Source organism: Rousettus aegyptiacus, unplaced genomic scaffold (assembly GCF_014176215.1).
Source record: "Rousettus aegyptiacus isolate mRouAeg1 unplaced genomic scaffold, mRouAeg1.p scaffold_m13_p_2, whole genome shotgun sequence".
In the NCBI taxonomy this organism is placed as follows: Eukaryota; Metazoa; Chordata; class Mammalia; order Chiroptera; family Pteropodidae; genus Rousettus; species Rousettus aegyptiacus.
Genome location: NW_023416295.1, coordinates 168,669,843 through 168,689,597, shown reverse-complemented (window position 1 = coordinate 168,689,597; position 19,755 = coordinate 168,669,843). Strand labels below are relative to the sequence as shown.

Here is a 19,755-nt window from a genome sequence, read left to right as displayed (position 1 = left end):
AGCAGTTTCCGCGTTGTCTCAGGGAAGAGATGAGTGGCCGTCTGGGGTTACACACGCTGATACTGGGCCATTAGCCATTAGGAAGCCCAGCCTGGAGCTCACCCCTGAGTGAGTGAAGTGGTCCACTGTGAGTTTCCATTCACTTCCTAGAAAACACCAAGTCTTCCTTGTGCCATTCAGCCTAAGGAATGAGCAGAATGGGACTTGTGAAATGTCTTCTTTTCTTAGACTTAATGAAAGGAATTCCACGTCCGCTACACTGTAGTGGGGGGCCCTCTCTCACTAATGTTCCAGGCCACGCGGGATTGAAGCTGGGGGTGAACTGATCGGCTTCTTTCTTTCCCTCAGATATGAGATCCTGACACCAAACTCCATCCCTAAGGGCTTCATGGACGGGAAGCAGGCATGCGTGCTCATGGTGAGCTGAGCTCCCTCTGGCTGGGAGGACCTTTGGCTGGGGCACGCCCGCCTGTCCAGGGCTGGTCTGGCGGGACAGGCGCCCTGTGGATCAGCCGACGCCGTGCTTGGTTGTCTGGCCTGCCGTCGCCCCATTCCGAGTCTGCCGTGTACCCCGAGCGGCAGCCTCCTTGGCCCCCGGACAGGCAGAGATGGCGCGTGGGAGCAGAGTGGAGACTAGAGCTGTGGTGTGGCGGGGCTCTGGTGTGAGACGGTCCTTTCCTCCCGGGCCACATTCTCACGCTGTCCTGCCCGTGTCTCTGATATTCGCACCTGGTGTGGCCTGGAGGGCACCAGGCCCAGAGCATCCAGCTCGGAGCTGCGGGAATTCGTGCTCCTGCACCTCTCCTGTCGCTGCCCCCCACCCCTAGGGCAGTGCTTGACGGGCCCACCCTGTCTCTCGCCCACCCCCCTGGCTGAGGCAGGCTCTTGGCCTTGTTCGAGGGCTCCAGGGTGGTGCATAGTCAACGGCCGACTCTCCCCCATCTAGATTAAAGCCTTGGAGCTTGACAGCAATCTGTACCGCATCGGCCAGAGCAAAGTCTTCTTCCGGGCCGGCGTACTGGCCCACCTGGAGGAGGAGCGCGACCTGAAGATCACCGACGTCATCATCGGGTTCCAGGCCTGCTGCAGGGGCTACCTGGCCCGAAAGTGAGTTCTCGCAGACACCAGTCTCTGCCCAGCCTGCCCTGGGCTCCAGTCCCTCTGAGCTCTCCTGCCGCCGAAGGGCACTTAGGAATCTGTGGCCTTGGTCACCCCGATGCCAGTCAGGTGTCTGTCCAAGAGAGGCCCTCGTGGCTCACGCCGCCCCACCCCGCTTCCTGGACATCTGCCTGACATTTAAAGTGACCAGGCAGACAGGTGGCTGTGTTTGGATTTACCTGCCCTGAAAGCTCATCCTCACTGATATTTCTAGCTGTGTCTTTCATGTGGGATGACGTCCAGAGCATGGCTGTCCCTACAGTACCCCAGGTTCCCTGGGCGGAGGAAGCTGTCCTTGAGTCCCATGCAGCTTCTTAGGTAGTCAGGGGCTCACCTGCTGCAGGACAGTGGTGAGACAGCTGCATGGTAGTCCCCTGAGCCTCGATGTCTGTGCTTGGGGATGTACGTTCCATCCTGAGCTCTGAGCGCTAGGGCCTTGGAGCCCCACTAGTGGGTGGCGTGGTGGTGGGAAGCTGCAGTCAGTAGATTGACCAGATGACCAGTGATCACGCTTGGCCTGGCTCTGTAGTTAGTGCACAAGGCACTTTTACCCATGAACTCACTTGCTCCTTAGCAAAGGAAGGTGGTCTGGCAGCCTAGGTCCTGACCGCCCTATGAAAGGTCACCCATCGGACTCGACCCCAGTGCCAGCCTCTTTTTCTACATTTCTGTCTTGAGGGGCCCCAGGCAGGAGTCGGCCCTCTGGGAAAGCTTCCGGAGGGAGTCAGGACTGACGGGTTAGGTCTGCTGTCCCCCGGCCCTGAGGCGCTGACCGTGTACCTCTCCCCCAGGGCCTTTGCCAAGCGGCAGCAGCAGCTGACAGCCATGAAGGTCCTGCAGAGGAACTGCGCCGCCTACCTGAAGCTGCGGAACTGGCAGTGGTGGCGGCTCTTCACCAAGGTAGGTCCTGGAAGGGCCCTCCCTCCCTTGCCACTGCCCAGCCGGTTCCCTGCCAGCTTCCATTGTGGCAGAGGAGACGAGGAGGCCGCACGCTGGCTCTGTGTGGAGCTCGTGTCCCCAGGAGGGCACTTTGCCTCCTACATGCCCAGCAGCATGAACCTGGAATTGTCCCGCCCTGTATGAGTCTAGAGGCGCATGAGCTATGGCATTTGACCCGTGTGGGTGGTCACGGCCTAGTGTCAGGCTGGGCTAGCGTGGCTCAGAGAGCAGCTGCCAGGTGTAAAGGCCCGGCCTGCCACAGCCCCACGTGCCACAGGCAGTCAGAATCTGCACACGGGTCCTCCCTGGCCTTTAAAAATCCTTTTATTATTGAACTTGTTTCATCCGCTTTTGTTTAGAATAAATAATATGTGGTAATTGTGAAAAGCTAGGCTAACAAAAAGCATAAAGAAGATAAAAATTCACCCGTGACCCCGTCAACTCTGAGCCAACATCAGTATTGAATAGATGTTTCAATATTTATTCCTGTCTTTTTTTACTCCTTTTGAGTTTCTGCTATGTAAACCATACACATTCTTACGTAACTGAGCTCTCACTTGTATAAACACACTTGTATTTTGCATTTCCCGTTTAAAATTCTTTCATGAGCATCATTTTTTAAAAAGTCAGCATACCATTCCCTGGAGACATTTCATAATGTATCTGGCTATTTTTCCAGTAATGGGTCTTTGTCTGATTCCTAATTTGTCTCTGTAATAAACAGTGCTGTCGTGAACATCTTCACGTGGAGGGGTAGTTTCTCTGAAATGTCGTGAGTGGGTTAGAAGCCTGTGGCACACAGCACCAAATTGATTTCCAGAAAGATTGTCCACGTTTGCACCCCACAGCATGCCTCGTTTACCCCTCACTTTCATGAGCTCACGTTTCCACAGGCGAGGGGAAAGCCTCGTGTCTGCCAACCAGGACACACATCTTTAGCTGAGCATGTGCCTCCATCTCTTCCCCTAGGTCAAGCCGCTACTGCAGGTGAGCCGGCAGGAGGAGGAGATGATGGCCAAGGAGGAGGAGCTGGTCAAAGTCCGAGAGAAGCAGCTGGCTGCCGAGAACAGGCTCACAGAGATGGAGACGCTCCAGTCCCAGGTGAGTGCGGACTCCGCCCAGGTAGTGCTGCCACCTGCCAGCCATCCATAGGCAAGGTATATCTGGAGTCTAGGGAGATGTTTTACTGTAGAAAAATGGTTAATCTCTCCATAGACTTACTTTGGGGTTATGCGATGGGATAGGATGGAAAGCTCATGATTGTTGGCTGCAAGGCCCAGCTCCAGCACTTAACCTCTCTGAGCCCGTTCCTAGGGCTCTTGGCGTGCAGCTCACAGAGTTGTGATAAAGGATAAAGGACACGATGTTTAGAAAGTGCCTGGGAGCTTATGCATCTCGATTTGGAAATTGCTCTTGTCAGCGTGGACCTCTCCCCTCCGGAAGCCGGAGCTAGGGAACCTGTGTTCTGGAGTGGCTTGAAGAGGTGGTAAGGAGCTTGCATTTTCCACGTGTTCTTTGCAGCTCATGGCGGAGAAGTTGCAGCTTCAGGAGCAGCTCCAGGCAGAAACAGAACTGTGCGCCGAGGCCGAGGAGCTCCGGGCCCGCCTGACTGCCAAGAAGCAGGAGCTGGAAGAGATTTGCCATGACCTCGAGGCCAGGGTGGAGGAAGAGGAGGAGCGCTGCCAGCACCTGCAGGCAGAGAAGAAGAAAATGCAGCAGAACATCCAGGTAACCCACCTTCCTCCGCTCTGGACACCAGACGTGGGGCGGAGGGGACGGGGCGTGGTGAGGAGCAGTGACGGAGCCGGAGAGAACACAGAAGCGGCAGCGCCACGGCAGGCCAGCTCCTGACCCCTTTGTCCACGCGGGGCAGCCTTCGAGAGCTTTTCTCTTTGGCACGGTCGTTTCTCACCTGTGCGTCTCATCTCCGCGCGCACTGCCCAGTCGAGCATCAAAGCCGATTTAATTTCCCACCTCAGTCCTGCTCCACTGGTCTGAGGAAGATCAACTCTGCTCTCTGCCCAGTCGTCACTGACAGGAAGCGCCTCAGAACGAGTGACCACATGATTGGACCAGGGTTCTTGTCTCCATACTGCAGTCTTAAACATGTAACCACACAAGCAGGGGGTAGGCCACGGCTCAGCCAGACCACTGGGCTTGTGGGGCCTGCGCTGCTCACAGTCTCCCCGTCTCTGTGGTAGGAACTGGAGGAGCAGCTGGAGGAGGAGGAGGGCGCCCGCCAGAAGCTGCAGCTGGAGAAGGTGACCACCGAGGCCAAACTGAAGAAACTGGAGGAAGACCAAATCATCTTGGAAGACCAGAACTCCAAACTGGCCAAGGTGGGCCCCCCGGCCTGCGGAGGCGTGGGCTGCGGCGAGTGAGCCGGGCCCCGGGCTCACGGCCGCACCGTGGCTTCTGCCTGGTAGTGGTTCTTGCGTGTCCCTGTGGCCTCTGGTGCCAGGGTCATAGCCGAAGGGCTGTTTCTCATAACTGAGTGGGGCCCAAGGGAGAGGTTTCCTCAGGAAAGCTCTTCACAAGCTTTTGAGACCCGAGGCTTGGTGCAGCTGAACTGTCTGTGTGGCATTGTGCGTCAGTCACCGGTGGGGTTTCGGACACCTGGGCGGCTTGGTGTTGAGGTGCCTGTCCTTCAGCTGTCTCCCAGGTGGTGGCTGTTTCTTCTGAGAGCCGTGTCGGGTCCCTGGCAGCTGGCAACAGTGTCAGAGGAGGGGGAAGGACAGTGTCCAAGTGCTGTCCTCCGTCCTGGGGCAGGTGGAGGTCGGAGTGTAGGACGCCGGCCCAGGCCTGTAACTCGGGGAGCGAGATGCTCATGCTGAGCGATGGCATGTGTTTATTATGGTGACCTTGTGGTCGCCGTCGTGGGGGGACCCTGCTGAGATTAGGACTCCAATGGTGGCCACATGATGCAGAAATGACGAGAGTGTCCTGGGGCACTTTGGGGGATGTGAGGAGTGGGAGGTCACAGCCCACTTGGTGGATAAGCCCAGGGCATGGAGAAGGTGATGCCGTTGCGTCTGAATTGTCACCGACACTACCTGCCACCTGGAGCCTTTCTTACCTGAGCCCACAGGGGTAACAGGCCCAGGGGGCTCTGGTACCCACATGTATACCTAAGGGAAGCTTATCCAGCTATGTTGTGAGCTAGTGACCTTTCAAAGTGTGACCCCTTTGATAAGCTCTTACCCACCCTCTCCCCCCACCACCCCTAGGAGAAGAAGCTGTTGGAAGACAGAATAGCCGAGTTCACCACCAACCTTACAGAAGAGGAGGAGAAATCAAAGAGCCTCGCGAAGCTCAAGAACAAGCACGAGGCCATGATCACCGACCTGGAGGGTAAGAGCATGACGGGCAGGATCCGTCTGACTTCGGAGTCTGAGGCCCCCACCACGCAGGGGCGGGAGCGCCAGGCAGGTCTCATGTTCACTGCGTGGGCGAGGCCCGGGGCCTGGAGCAGCCAGCCACTGCCCTCAAAAGCTGGGGTTCAGCGTCTGGTCCCTGTGAGAGTACGGCCGCCAGGCACCGGGGCTGAGTTCCCCCAAGTGAAGGACGTTCAGAGTAACGCCCTGGTTTTTGTCCCTTGTCATGCACTGTGCACTTCTCAAGCTTTTGAGACTTCCTAAGCTGTTCTAGGTTGACTCCCAGCTTTGCCATTTACTAGCTTGTCATCTTATGCCTATAACTTCATTCCGCGAACTTTAATATCTCTTACGTCTAAGAGGACGCAATGAAAGGGCATTTGTGAGGACTAAACTATATAGTGCATGTGACACTCAGCTGCGTATTGTAAAATGCTAGACCGATATTGTGAGAGGTCATCGCTTGACTTGGGACAGGGTGACAGATCATGTCTTTGTCTCCCTGTGCCCTGGGGATCCATGATGGTGAGGTGTACAGGGCAGATGCACAGGTCTGTGGCTGTCTGTGGACCCCTCACCCTGGCCCCCTGAGAGGAGTGGGTGAACCAGGGATGGGAGAAATCGCAGAGCTCTGAGCTCATGCCAGAAGCCACTGCACCTGCTGCAGAGCACGGGGACCCCACCGTGTCCAGGGCAGGTGTCGCTGCCCAATGGACTTTGGGGTGAAACCATGCAGGCTGACTGTGAGGGGGCGAGGAGGGGAGGGGTTTCCTGGCTGGTTTCATGGCTTTGGGGGCCCCTCACGTTTGCGTGGGATGGGGTGAGCCAGATTGTCAAGGGCAAGGAGGACCCGACAGCGATCTCTTCCCACAGCCTCGCTCCCCAACCCCGGCCCAGTCCGAAGGCCTCCATCACCCACGGGGTCTAGGAGTGGCGTGCCCACTGGAGTGGCACACGTGCTAACAAAGATGTAGAACCATTAGAACACACACTGCTCTTGGGAGCGTAAATTCGTAGACGGCCTTGGGGGTCTGGCATTGCCCAGTGCACCCACGACCCAGTGCGCTCGCTCGCGGCAGCCCTGTTCACGAGGACACAGCCCAAATGCCCGTCCATGGTAGAGCGGAAGACCAGTGGCGGTGTAGTCACACAGTGGACTACTAGACAGAAGTCCAAAGGGATCAATCGCAGTGACACTTAACTTACAAATCTGAAGATCGTAACATCGGGCAACAAAGGCAAGACAAAGAGCATCAGCCTACAGCCCTTGCTGAGCGCTCGCTTGCGGTGGGCCAGGCTCTGTCCTGGGTGCTTCGAGATGCCGTTCGCTTCAGCCTCACCACAGCCTGATGAAGTGGGTTGTCTTAGGGTAAGGGGATCACCTAAGCGACATCATGACAGGAACCGTGAAGCCCATCGGACCCCGACCCTGCTATACCAACTCCGTATAAGTTCAGGGTCACGCAAAACTAAACATGTTTTTTAGGGAGACAGACGTAGTATAGCCTTCGATGCAAACCAAGGGGATTAGAGACACAAGCTTCAGGAGCGCGGCTGCCCTGGCAGGGAGGGGGCCGGGCGGGGGTGGAGAGACAGGACCTGGCAGCTCACGGCGATGCTCTTTTCCTTCATCCAGGAGTTGGCACAAGTGTCTGCGTACTGCGATCCTTTAAACTTCATGTATATTTTATAGTAAATATGCAGTATTTATGTAAGAATTAAAAAGAAAGGCAGCAGAGTCTATGACCGCTGAGGGCTCCGTCAGCTTCTCCCTGTCCTTCCCTCTCAGAGCGCCTCCGAAGAGAGGAGAAACAGCGTCAGGAGCTGGAGAAGACTCGCCGGAAGCTGGAGGGAGACTCCACGGACCTCAACGACCAGATCGCTGAGCTCCAGGCTCAGATCGCTGAGCTCAAGATGCAGCTGGCCAAGAAAGAGGAGGAGCTCCAGGCTGCCCTGGCCAGGTGAGGTGCAGGCATCAGTCGGCCTGCTACCAGGTGGCCGGTGCCAGCCCTTGCGCTGCTTCCTGCCATGGTTCCTGGTGCATCAGTGAGCTGTGAGCATTTGCTTTGCTGTTGTCCTGGAAGCCATTTCACAGCAAAGCATTTCCTGTCCACTAAAAGCACAGTCTAAGGCTTTTTGTCATTCGTTTGTTTGTAATCCCTCAAAAGTCATCCATAGTAACACCCAACCACAGCAATCCTTTTATTTTTTTTCCCTTTCTTTTTAAATTTATTGGCTACCTTTTTTTTTTTTTTTTTTTTTTTTTTATTTTGATAGACTTTATTTCTTAGAGCAGTTTTGGCTCACAGCAAAATTGAGCACACAGTATGGGGAATTCCAATAGATCTCCTTCTCTTCAAACACAGCGTCCCCACACTGTCACATCTTGCACCAGATGGTACATTTGTTGTAACCAACGAACCTACATTGATACATTGTGATCACGCAAAATTTATGGAACATTGTGTTTTTATTTTGTTGCAGTCTTCTTGGACCATAACATTCTATTTTCTTTTTGTTCATTTAACATCAGAACTTCTTTTTAATGTTTAAAGCACTGAATTTTAATTTGGAAAATGAAACGATTCCTGTCTGAGGTTTTCCAGTCCTCAAAGCGGTATAGCCCTTAAATATTCCGTATGCCTCGGATGTTAATTTGGGGGAGGGAAGCTCCCGAGGGCCGTGGCTGTGACTGCCAGAAGTGGCACCTCTCTACCTTTATGCACACTCTGCTTCTTGAAGGTGAAATGGCTTCATCCTGATGTTGTTGGTTTCTTTGGCAGAGTGGAGGAGGAAGCTGCCCAGAAGAACATGGCCCTGAAGAAGATCCGCGAGCTGGAGTCTCAGATCTCTGAACTCCAGGAAGACCTGGAGTCTGAACGCGCTTCTAGGAATAAAGCTGAGAAGCAGAAACGGGATCTCGGGGAAGAGCTGGAGGCTCTGAAAACAGAGTTGGAGGACACCTTGGATTCTACGGCTGCCCAGCAGGAGCTCAGGTGTGTCATGGGGCCAGCTGGCCAAGTCACAGACAGGGAGAAGGAGGCCGTGGCCTTGAAAGTGTGGATCCCAGGCCTGTGCACACACACTGTGGCTTTATTATGTACCAGAGAGCCTGGAAGCTGAAGGTTCCTCAGCATCTTCTCTCTGCCAAGGACTGGGTTTGAACTTTGGGTGGGATAGGGTGGGCTAAGGCTGAAAGACTACAGAAGCCTTTACAAAGTGTGTCTTTGAGCTTGGGCTATAGGAAGGATAGCTGAGGCGGGATGCACATGGGCAGAAAAGCTGCCTGGGGCGGCCAGTGCACCTAACTCGCCTCTCTGCAGCCAGGGGAGAGCCCCAGGGGCAGCATCACCCCAGGGTCCCTGGCCTCCGTTCTGAGGGTATTTCTCTCCAGGTCCAAACGCGAACAGGAAGTGAACATCCTGAAGAAGACCCTCGAGGAAGAGGCCAAGACCCATGAGGCCCAGATCCAGGAGATGAGACAGAAGCACTCACAGGCCGTGGAGGAGCTGGCTGAGCAGCTGGAGCAGACAAAGCGGGTGCGTGGGCTTCCCCCGGGGACCGGCTCTGTGGCTTCGGATGGGGACGGTGCTGCTTTCAGGGGCGGTGCCCTTCTGGAGACCAGCTGGCGCTCCGGGCAGGTCCTGCTGAGCAGAGCGGTTTCAGTGCCAGATTGCCGGGGTCAGAGTCCAGCTCCAGCCCTTAGTGGATGTGTGACACGGCCAGATAGGTACCTCTGTGCCTCAGTTTCCCCCTCTATAACGGATGCTAATGATAGATCTACCTTATATGTTCATGTTAGAGTTGAAGTTCATGACATGCAAAGTGCTTAGATACTAAGGGCTCAGTAAGTTGTTCAAGTGTATGTATTATCATTATTCTGTTTGCCAACCTGCCAGACCAGAAGGCTTCAAGGAATTGGAATGACCCTGAAACCGAGTTTCAGAGGGCCTTAGGGTCACTTTTCTAAAGCCTGGGTTCCCTCTAGAACACCCCCACAGGTGGTCAGCTGGAGTCTTCTTGGGAAAATTCTGAGGCTGTTAATCCCAGCTGGTTTGTTGGCCAGGCAGCTGATGGCTGGGCAGTTCCTCACCAGGACATGGCCTGCCCCCTGTGGCTCCCAGCTCCCAGCCACTCTTGTTGGCAGCCTGAGAGGTCAAAGGCCTCTTCCACATGGCAACCTGTAAAATATTTTAGAAACAAGCCTTTCCACCTGTCTCCTTTAAACTTCCACCCAGTTCTGTGCAGGTCGAAGCCTTCCTTTGTCCTTTAGCTGTTTTTACCCACATGTCTGCATTTACGCAGGGTGTAGTTTACCCTTGTACTTGCTCATGCCCCTGAGATGAGCTCGTGCAGACTAGAATGGGATCGTCCCCTTTATTCTGTAAGCTGTACTTTTTTAGTAGAACATTGCATTATTTTTTTGGACATCGAATTTCAAAGAGGCTTTAGTGGATGTCTGACTATGAACAATTATCATTTTCCTCATTCTATCCTCATTCTAAAATCAAAATGTCAGCAATGATGTTTTACACTTGAACATTTCCTCTGCCCGTGAGGGAGGCTGGGCAGGGACTGTTTTAGAGGTAGGGAAGCCAAGGCCCTCAGGAGTGAGGACACCTCTGAGTGTCACGTACCAGTCTAGTGATGAGTACAGGCCGGGCACGAGCCTTCTGAGTCCGGGGCCCTTGCTGGCACACCATACCCTAAACCTGCCCAAATCGTTTCTGCTACAGATCCAGTGCCTGGATCTGGAGCCAGCGGTTCTTCCGACAATGCTTGGAAGACCAGCCTCGTGTCAGGAAATAGGTGCCCCTCTTCACACCTTGGCTTCCTTCTCTACCAGGTAAAAGCCAACCTTGAGAAGGCCAAGCAGACCCTGGAGAGTGAGCGAGGGGAGCTGGCCAACGAGGTGAAGGTCCTGCTGCAGGGCAAAGGGGACTCCGAGCACAAGCGGAAGAAAGTGGAGGCCCAGCTCCAGGAGCTGCAGGTGAAGTTCAACGAGGGAGAGCGAGTGCGCACGGAGCTGGCCGACAAGGTCACCAAGCTTCAGGTGAGACCTCCACGGGGACCCAGGCCTGCACAGTGGTCCCTTCTGCAGCTCCTCGGCCTTGGCCCAGATCTCCGCGGCTTCCGCTCTCTTTCTTGCTTCAAAGTGGCTCCTAAGCGACCTGAAGCGCCCAGGTGGGGCCAGAGTGGTCACGATGCGTTCATGGCCTTCGTGTCTCCCCTCCTTGCACAGGTCGAGCTGGACAATGTGACAGGTCTTCTCACCCAGTCTGACAGCAAGTCCAGCAAGCTCACCAAGGACTTCTCCACTCTGGAGTCCCAGCTGCAGGACACGCAGGTAAGGGTGGCATTGGGTCCCACCGGCAGGTCCCTGCAGCTGGTCCTTTCCCGCGAGGACCCTGTGCCCACACGGGATCACCTGCCAGACCTCCGGTCTTCTGTCCCAGAGTTTCTCTGATGTCCATCCTCCCCCTATGTCCATGGGGTCTCCGGGTCCTGCTGGCTCACCACTAGGTCTTTACCAGCTGTCCCCCAAATCAGCGGGACCAGCTCCTCCCTCCTGCCAAGGGCGTGGGAACCGCGAGGGTCTGCGCTGCACCTCCTGAGCCCTGCACCTCTTTTCTCCTTGGAGTAGGAGCTGCTGCAGGAGGAGAACCGGCAGAAGCTGAGCCTGAGCACCAAGCTGAAGCAGATGGAGGACGAGAAGAATTCCTTCAAGGAGCAGCTAGAGGAGGAGGAGGAGGCCAAGCGGAACCTGGAGAAGCAGATGGCCACCCTCCACGCCCAGGTTCGGTGCTGGCTTCCTTACGAGACGCCCCGGGCTTCCCAGGTGGCTCAGGGAAACTGGTGGGAGTCTGCAGGCTGGGGAGGCACCTGCCTGGACACCGGAGGCACAGCCCTGCCCGCTGGGCTTTCCCAGGGCTCTTAGCCGGGGAGGAGTTAGGGATCTGTGAACTTGGAGGGAGGAGAGACATCTTCATCTTCACCAGTCTCTAACTAACATCTAGCATCTCCTTGTGAATGTCAGCTGCAAGCCATGGCCGTCACAGTGACTGTGGCCTCATTCACTAGAAACCGCTGGGCACCATGTCCGAGCCATGGCAGGGCTTGGGGCACGTCACTGTGCTCCTCGTGCTTGCGGGGGCTGCTACTCCAAGTGCTGCTGAAGAAGCACGTGGGTTACCGAACTGCAGTTTTAAAAAATACCTGGCAGTTTCTCTACACTGGCTTTTTTGGTACTCCTGTGTGTTTTACTTGGTGCTCATCTAAACGTTGTTATGAGAAGGAGCCCGTGGTCTGCTCTAGGCTGTCAGAGGATCCGTGGCCAAAAACAGACCAAGAGCCCTGTGCTAGATTCTGTCCCGGGACTCGAGTGCTCCAGGCCAGAGGATCTGCCCCAGCTCGGGACGGGCTCACTGTGCACTCCGCGGTCTGGGCGGGGGTCGCCGGTATGCGCGTGGTGGCAGCACATGCCCAGGCACCGGGACGCATGTGCCTGTGGTCCCGCCTCCAGCAGACGGGCTCCCCAGAGGGCACCGGTCCTGCTGCCCGGAGCCAGGTGACTGGAGGATGCTTCCCGCTCCGGGCCTCGGTCTTCGTTAATGAGAGGCCCGGTCTGGGCCACGATGGAGAGGCCCTCTGGAGCCGGCCTGCGGCGCCAGCCTTCCCCTGGGCTCCGTGCACTGGGCAGGCACCCTCTGCAGAAACTCCATTTTTCTCTCTCTGGTGGAAGAGGGCAAGCTCCATGATGGGGTTGGCTCCCTGGCCTTCTATTCATAGGGTAGCGGGCCGGGTCCTCCCAGCTGTCCCAGGCACAGGTGTGTTACCCGAGCAGGTACCATCTTGGGTACTTACTCTTTGCTCCTGCCCAGGTGATTGACATGAAGAAGAAGATGGAGGATGGTGTGGGGTGCCTGGAGACCGCCGAGGAAGCCAAGAGGAAGCTCCAGAAGGACCTGGAGGGGCTGAGCCAGCGCTTTGAGGAGAAGGTGGCCGCCTACGACAAGCTGGAGAAGACCAAGACGCGCCTGCAGCAGGAGCTGGATGACCTGCTCGTGGATCTGGACCACCAGCGGCAGAGTGTCTCCAACCTGGAGAAGAAGCAGAAGAAGTTCGACCAGGTGCGTGCCGTCAGCCTGGTCTCCTCATTTCCTCTCTTTTGCAAACACCACAGCCTCAAGCCAGGGCCACGTATAGGAGCGAGCCTGGGATCCCATCGTGACCTCGCTCGGAGGCGGCCGTGACCGGGAAGGTGCCTGAGAGGCCTCGCTCAGTGCCAGCTTGTGGAGGGGCCTGGGCCTGGCGGGCGAGCGCTCACAGTAGGGCATCTTCGCGTGATTGGTGTAGGAGCGACTTTCCCCCTTCTTGCTTCTTATAGTTTTCACATTTTCTATAATGAACCGATTTTACTGTCATTTAGAATTTTTATTCATGTGTTTGTACCTCTTTATTCTAAAAGATCTGGGGCAGCTTACAGAGGCGTAGACGGTGGGCGGGGATAGAAAAATAGAATAGAATAAACCCGGGTTCAGCACACCTGTCCCCTGCCGCCCGCAGCCTGTCCGTGCGTGAAGGCGTGTCGGGCTGGCCACACTCGGTCCTTTGCTGTTGTCTCCGGCTGCTTTCGTGCTGTCAGAGCAGAGTCGAGTAGTTACTACATCGCTACAGCCTGTGAAGTCTAACGCATTTACTGTCAGGAACTTTAAGAAATAGGTCCATGGCATAAGTGGGTGATTGGAGCAAAGGGAGTAGAAAGGTGGGAAAATAAGACCTGGTGAGGGTGGGCGCGTGCAGAGAATGGGTACCGGGGGTGTTGCACGGGGCACAGATGGGCTTCGCGCTTCCAGGCAGCCGGAGTCACACTGCGTTCAAGGTAAACTCCAGCCGCTCGGTTAGGACCAAAGCCTTGCCAGGCTGTGCGGGTGAAACATTTCCTGTGGGTCCTCAGGGAAGAGGTGCTGCGTGTCATACAGAATTATTATTAAGTGATAAAAATGAAAGACTCATTTCCCATTTAGAAAAAGCAGTGTAGCTCGCTGCCAACGTTAATTTAATTTTACATAAACACAGTCTTTGAGGATGAAGCAAATCTGACTGGTGTTCAGTGTGAAAATATAAAAATTGTTCTTGGAGTTATTTCTAAACAGAAGTCGTCTCTAATCCTAATGTAACAGAAATGTACATGATGATTAGTATTTAATTCTTTGTCCCGTGGTAAATTTCAAAGCACGGAACAACACACAGTAGAACATCTAGGATTTGACATTTTCAGCAATCGAATTTTGGAAATGGAACGGCTGTTACTAAGAACATAAACGCTATAAAGAGAATGATGTCGTTAGTTTCCAAAGACTATCGATATACTAGAGATGCAAAAAAAGAATAAAAGCGAGGTATTTTGTGGCAGGCTTTGGGGGCGATGTCAGGTCTGTAACCCGTGAATTATGTCAGGGGAGACGCCGCAGCCACAAGCGCCGCCGGCGAGCGTCCTCGGCACAGACGGGAAATGGGTTAGAGCCCGTGGCACAGGTGGCCTCTGCCGTCATCTAGTTACAAAGACACGCCGGGTAGTGCACGTCACCCTTGGAACCGGCCAGGTTCCCCCGGGCAGCCGCCTTGCGCTTGCGCTTGCGCTTCTCGATCCTCCTCCCCTTAGACCCAGCCCCGGGGCTCGCTCCTCAGGGCGTCCGGGTCAGGATGCTCCGCCTGCCTGAGGGCAGCAGGCTCTGCGCTCTTTCTGGACTGGAGGCCGTCACTCGAGCTTCATGGTGCCCACCTCTTCCCTAGCTCCTGGCTGAGGAGAAGAGCATCTCTGCCAAGTACGCGGAGGAGCGTGACCGGGCTGAGGCAGAGGCCCGCGAGAAGGAGACCAAGGCGCTGTCGCTGGCCCGGGCCCTGGAGGAGGCCACGGAGCAGAAGGCGGAGCTGGAGCGGGTCAACAAGCAGTTCCGCACCGAGATGGAGGACCTCATGAGCTCCAAGGACGACGTGGGCAAGAGTGTGAGTACCGGGGGGTGGGGCAGGTGACAGCACAGAGCTTAGTGCGTGTGCAGACACCAAGGCCACGACCTTGGGGACCTCGCATCCCTCTACTCCTGACTCGGCTTCCTGTGGTGACAGGTGCATGAGCTGGAGAAGTCCAAGCGGGCCCTGGAGCAGCAGGTGGAGGAGATGAAGACCCAGCTCGAGGAGCTGGAGGATGAGCTGCAGGCCACTGAGGATGCCAAGCTGCGGCTGGAGGTGAACCTGCAGGCCATGAAGGCCCAGTTCGAGCGGGACCTTCAGGGCCGGGATGAGCAGAGTGAGGAGAAGAAGAAGCAGCTGGTCCGACAGGTGCGTATGGCCCTCCCGCTCCCATCCCCCACCTGCAGGACAGGGCCAGCTCTGTGTGGGCAGAGGCAGGCAGGGCCCCCTGATTTCCAGCAGGCTTCCTTTCTCTCTTTTCTCTCCTGGGATCGTAGAAGCCTCCTTGACTATTCCTTCCACATCCTTGCCTTCCAGTCTTCTGTCCTGGGAGTTGGTGACTCTATTAGGGTTTTTACGGTTGGAACTTCTCATTGGCCCCTGAAGGACCCATGGATCCCACAGGACTGGAGCAGGGTCTATATGGGTCTAGCCTTCCGAGCTGTGGGCGTCTCCCCCAGGTGCGGGAGATGGAGGCAGAGCTGGAGGATGAGAGGAAGCAGCGCTCAATGGCAGTGGCCGCTCGGAAGAAGCTGGAGATGGACCTGAAGGACCTGGAGGCCCACATCGACTCGGCCAACAAGAACCGAGACGAAGCCATCAAACAGCTGCGGAAGCTGCAGGTGAGGCCGGGCCAGACCAAACCGGACCTGGCCGCACACAGTGACGCTGGGCTCAGCGTGGGGCTGGGACGCTGGTGGGGTGGCTGGCAAATGCTGGGAGCCGCGCCTTCCCCTCTCTGAGGAATGTCTTGGGTGCCCTTAGCCCGGTGGGGTCTCGCAGGTGGAGACTGAGAGGCCCAGAGGATGAGTGGGGAACAAGTAGTCTAAAAACAAACTTGCAGAAAGGTCAGTGCCTTTGAGTACAATAAACAGATAAGTCTACACCTAGCTACTCAGCAAGGTTAGGGAAGGTAGTAACTTAGGACAGATTTCCAGAATAAACCTGGCGTGACCTATGTACTGAGCTGGTCCAGCCTCGGATGATGGTGGAGAGTCGGAGCTGATGGTTCAGAGGAGCAGGGACACTTAACTTGGGAAGTTTTCACCTCACTGATAATTAAAGAATAACAGTTTAAGCAGCTCTGAGATGTCACATCGTACCCAGCAAACTAGTGGCAACAAGAGTAAATTTAGGCATCTGTGGTTGGCAAGTCAAAGAGCCAGGTCCCATGGTCAGTGGTGGTTTGCCCGGTCCATCTGGCTGAGCCCAACAAGAGTCCCACCTTTTGACATGAGGAATCCCAATATGGGACTCTCCTCAAAAAGAAGAAAACCTTTAGAGTTAAAACAAGTCACAGGAGAATGAGAGGAGATGCACTCCTGCCCGGCAGTCGGGCCGACCCGGCAGAGCCCCCGGCCCTGGGAGCTGGGGCGCCACGTCAGGCCAGCGGGGCGCTGTGGACCGTGCACACAGCGCACAGCGTGGCTCCATGCACACCCGGCAGTGTACAGTGGCGTGGCATAAAGAGACGTTTTCGTCTTTAATCACTATTTTCCCTTTTTAGTTAAGCTGGTCAACTATGGCGTCGGGGTGGAAAGCAGCCACAGGTTCCTGCTGGCGGCTGTCCCTGTGAGGGTGGGAGGGACCTGGTGGCTCCTGGGGTGGTGGTGCCAAGTGTGTCCTTCCCGCCCCCAGGCCCAGATGAAGGACTACATGCGTGAGCTGGACGACACGCGGGCCTCTCGCGAGGAGATCCTGGCACAGGCCAAGGAGAATGAGAAGAAGCTGAAGAGCATGGAGGCCGAGATGATCCAGCTGCAGGAGGTGGGCCGGGGCCAGGGGGCACTCAGGGTCACCACCCTCTGGCCAGCAGGTGGCAGCCGAGGGCCTCCGCCAGGCCGGCTGGGACGCGGGAACAGGGCTGAAAACGAAGTAGCCCAGGTCCAGGAATGAGTTGGGGTGGTTCTTCATGAAAGAATTCCCTGCAGGGTTTCATTAAGGAGCAAGGCTCCCTGGTGTGATTAAAACCAGTGTGTGAATTAAATTGTCACCATTTGGGGCCGGCTCCCTGGCATGAAATGAGGCTTTGTGGTAATTACCACCTCCTGCTGTGAACTGCCCCCTGGCGAGTCGGGGTCCCTCCCAGGCGCTCCCTCTTACACTGAGCATCCCCTTGGCCGGCGTGCCTGTCGCACGTGAGGCACACATGGGAATGGGAGCGTCCCCCCGATCCAGGCGGTCCTCCGCAGTGTGAAGTCACGCCTGCCGAGCTCTGCTCGTAGCTGGGCCAGACACCCGGGCACGTCCTCATCTGCTCTTGCCTAACTGGCTGTGCTCTCCTGCCTGGGCATGAGAGTGATCCCTCCCTCCATGGTCACCTGCGGGTCCATGTCGAGGCCACCTCACCCTGGACAAAGCCCCTCTCGTCCGCCTGGTCTTCACAGACCTTACACCCTGGTTCTGACTTACATCTGTCTCATCCCTCCTGGTGTCCGGTCTACCCAGGATGCAGAGGGCCCAGCATGCCCTGTTAGGCCAGGACAGTTTCTTACATATCTCTACATCCCCAGCACCAAGGCCCGTTCCTAGCATTTAGATGTGGGGGCTTTGTAAACATGTGGTGCCTAAGCTTTGACCTCAGAGGGAGGAATCAGCCCTCTGAGCCAGAGGGGCTCATGAGAGAGGGTTTCAGGGGCGGTGGGTGGCAGTGCAGAGGACCAGGGGTAGAAGAGGTGGGTGTTCAGGGCCGCGGGCTGCCCTCATGGGTCACACTCTGTCCTCATGGCAGGAACTGGCAGCTGCCGAGCGTGCCAAGCGCCAGGCCCAGCAGGAGCGGGATGAGCTGGCCGACGAGATTGCTAACAGCAGCGGCAAAGGGTGAGTGAGCCACGGGGCGGCACGTTCAGCTGAGTGACAGCGGGTGTCGGCGTAGGGTCCCCACCCCGGGGACGGGCCCCTCTCACTCCTTCCCGGCCTCCCCCAGGGCCCTGGCGCTGGAGGAGAAGCGGCGCCTGGAGGCCCGCATCGCCCAGCTGGAGGAGGAGCTGGAGGAGGAGCAGGGCAACACGGAGCTGGTGAACGACCGGCTGAAGAAGGCCAACCTGCAGGTGCGCAGGGGCGGGGCCACCGGGGCACGCTCTCAGCACCCCGCTTGGCGCGGCCACCTGCACTTTGATTGCTGAGGGGAGCATGTCCTGGCACCTGTTAAGAAGTTTCTGGGAGGGGTTAGAGGCTGGGCCCCAGGACCTGGTGTTATCAGGGGCACGGCGGGATCCGGGTGCTCCACCTCTGTCCTCAGCCTTCCTCGAGGTCACCAGCCCTCCTTCCCGCAGATCGACCAGATCAACACCGACCTGAACCTCGAGCGCAGCCACGCCCAGAAGAACGAGAATGCGCGGCAGCAGCTGGAGCGGCAGAACAAGGAGCTCAAGGTCAAGCTGCAGGAGATGGAGGGCACCGTCAAGTCCAAGTACAAGGCCTCCATCGCTGCCCTGGAGGCCAAGATTGCACAGCTGGAGGAGCAGCTGGACAACGAGACCAAGTAGGTGCCCCTCGCCTGTCGTCTGGAGCAGTCCACAGGCCGCTCAGGAGCCCGCTTCCTGTCCCCCAAGTCCCGGAGGCTGTCGTCTCCCATCCCGACGGGCTGTCCTCTGCTTCGCTGTGTCCTTGTGGCATTAAACTAGGAGCCCACAGCCCACCTCTAAAGTTAGGGCTTCGTTGACTGTCTCTGAGGGCTGCGTCTGAGAGGTGCTGCCTGGGCAGGCAGCCTGTAGGCTCAGCTGAGACTTCCTTGGAGGTAACGGGGTTCACACTGGGCCTCAAATCTCCATTTTCCCCTTTCCTAGCTGCACATATGCTCTTTGAGATGCGTCACTTCCCCTCCCTGAGCCCCCGTTTCCAGCTGTGGAATGGGAGACAAAGCTCATAGCGGGTGCTCGGTAACGAGGGTCTGTCTGCCTTAGCGTCCAGGCCTCCCCGCGGGGACATACCAGCGAGGCCCCGGGAGTGGGTGATGCAGCTCCTGGTTTGTCGGCCAGACCCCCTGAAGGAGGGTGTTCCCCTGAGCCGCCATGTCCGTCCCTCACAGGGAGCGCCAGGCGGCCTGCAAGCAGACGCGTCGGACCGAGAAGAAGCTGAAGGATGTGTTGCTGCAGGTGGATGATGAGCGCAGGAACGCCGAGCAGTTCAAGGACCAGGTGTGTGTTGGGCAGAGGGCCGGGGCCCCCCAGGGCTCGCCAGGGGCTGAGCGGGCCACACTCGCCCAGAGACCCTCACCAGGGCCACGGGCCCCGTGTCTCCGCAGGCCGACAAGGCGTCCACCCGCCTGAAGCAGCTCAAGCGGCAGCTGGAAGAGGCGGAGGAGGAGGCCCAGCGGGCCAACGCCTCCCGCCGGAAACTGCAGCGCGAGCTGGAGGACGCCACCGAAACCGCCGACGCCATGAACCGGGAGGTCAGCTCCCTCAAGAACAAGCTCAGGTGAGCCCTGCCTGCCCCGGCCCCTTCGCGCGATTCTTCCTCCTTTGAAAGGTCAGTTCTGAAAAGCGCCACTCGGAGAGTTAAGCTCCTGTGCGGTCGGTTACCTCTCTCAGGCAGACGCCGGTGAGCAGCATGTGCTCGGGGTTCTCACCCCCTGGGCCGGGCCCAGCCTTCTGAATGAACACTGAGCTCTAGGGGGGGCGGTCCCCCCTGCCCCCTGCCCGGACGGTCCGTTCATGCAGCCGCTCCCATCCTAACGGGACCTCTTGTGCGGGGTCTTTTTCAAGGGGAAAGTGCTGAGGCCACCTGGCGGGTCCGCACTAGGTCCCAGTGAACGTTTGGCGAGGACGGCTCCTGACATCCTGTGGGAATGAGGGCGCTTCGCATTTCTCCAGGGAGGGTTGGCGTTCAAGAATTATTCAGTGGCTGAGGCAGAGGGTCTTTTTTCTCCGGAATTCTCATTTCTTACCTCCTTTTCGTGGCAATCCCATTTTAAAAATCCACAAAAGCAGACGTTCTGGTTAGCGTTTAATATTAATTTTCTGGCACGTGATGGGAAGACGCGGTCCTCACGTGCCGCGTGAGCACTCATTCCTGTACCTCGTGGCTTCGCGTGTGTCGTACTGAGTTTGAGAGCAGGTTGGCATTTGGCAGAAGGCGACTCCATCTGTTC

General features: G+C 56.9%; 1 protein-coding gene across 3 annotated transcripts in view; it reads left to right on the top strand.

The window, feature by feature from the left end:
• The window catches only part of MYH9 (myosin heavy chain 9), an 87,056-nt gene that overhangs the window by 65,506 nt on the left and 1,795 nt on the right, over positions 1 to 19,755 (top strand). For 2 of the 3 annotated variants that reach the window (XM_016161683.2, XM_036237436.1), the window contains exons 18-40: positions 349 to 418; positions 947 to 1,107; positions 1,950 to 2,058; positions 3,067 to 3,198; positions 3,619 to 3,825; positions 4,299 to 4,436; positions 5,325 to 5,448; positions 7,261 to 7,432; positions 8,255 to 8,467; positions 8,866 to 9,010; positions 10,318 to 10,524; positions 10,714 to 10,818; positions 11,116 to 11,268; positions 12,353 to 12,601; positions 14,268 to 14,480; positions 14,601 to 14,813; positions 15,125 to 15,286; positions 16,302 to 16,430; positions 17,395 to 17,483; positions 17,590 to 17,713; positions 17,939 to 18,147; positions 18,694 to 18,802; positions 18,910 to 19,082. In XM_016161683.2, coding sequence (XP_016017169.1) covers positions 349 to 418; positions 947 to 1,107; positions 1,950 to 2,058; positions 3,067 to 3,198; positions 3,619 to 3,825; positions 4,299 to 4,436; positions 5,325 to 5,448; positions 7,261 to 7,432; positions 8,255 to 8,467; positions 8,866 to 9,010; positions 10,318 to 10,524; positions 10,714 to 10,818; positions 11,116 to 11,268; positions 12,353 to 12,601; positions 14,268 to 14,480; positions 14,601 to 14,813; positions 15,125 to 15,286; positions 16,302 to 16,430; positions 17,395 to 17,483; positions 17,590 to 17,713; positions 17,939 to 18,147; positions 18,694 to 18,802; positions 18,910 to 19,082 — 3,606 coding nt within the window. Of the gene's footprint in view, positions 1 to 348; positions 419 to 946; positions 1,108 to 1,949; positions 2,059 to 3,066; positions 3,199 to 3,618; positions 3,826 to 4,298; positions 4,437 to 5,324; positions 5,449 to 7,260; positions 7,433 to 8,254; positions 8,468 to 8,865; positions 9,011 to 10,317; positions 10,525 to 10,713; positions 10,819 to 11,115; positions 11,269 to 12,352; positions 12,602 to 14,267; positions 14,481 to 14,600; positions 14,814 to 15,124; positions 15,287 to 15,460; positions 15,509 to 16,301; positions 16,431 to 17,394; positions 17,484 to 17,589; positions 17,714 to 17,938; positions 18,148 to 18,693; positions 18,803 to 18,909; positions 19,083 to 19,755 lie in introns of those variants that run through there. The other variant, XM_036237437.1, reaches the window with a different exon arrangement.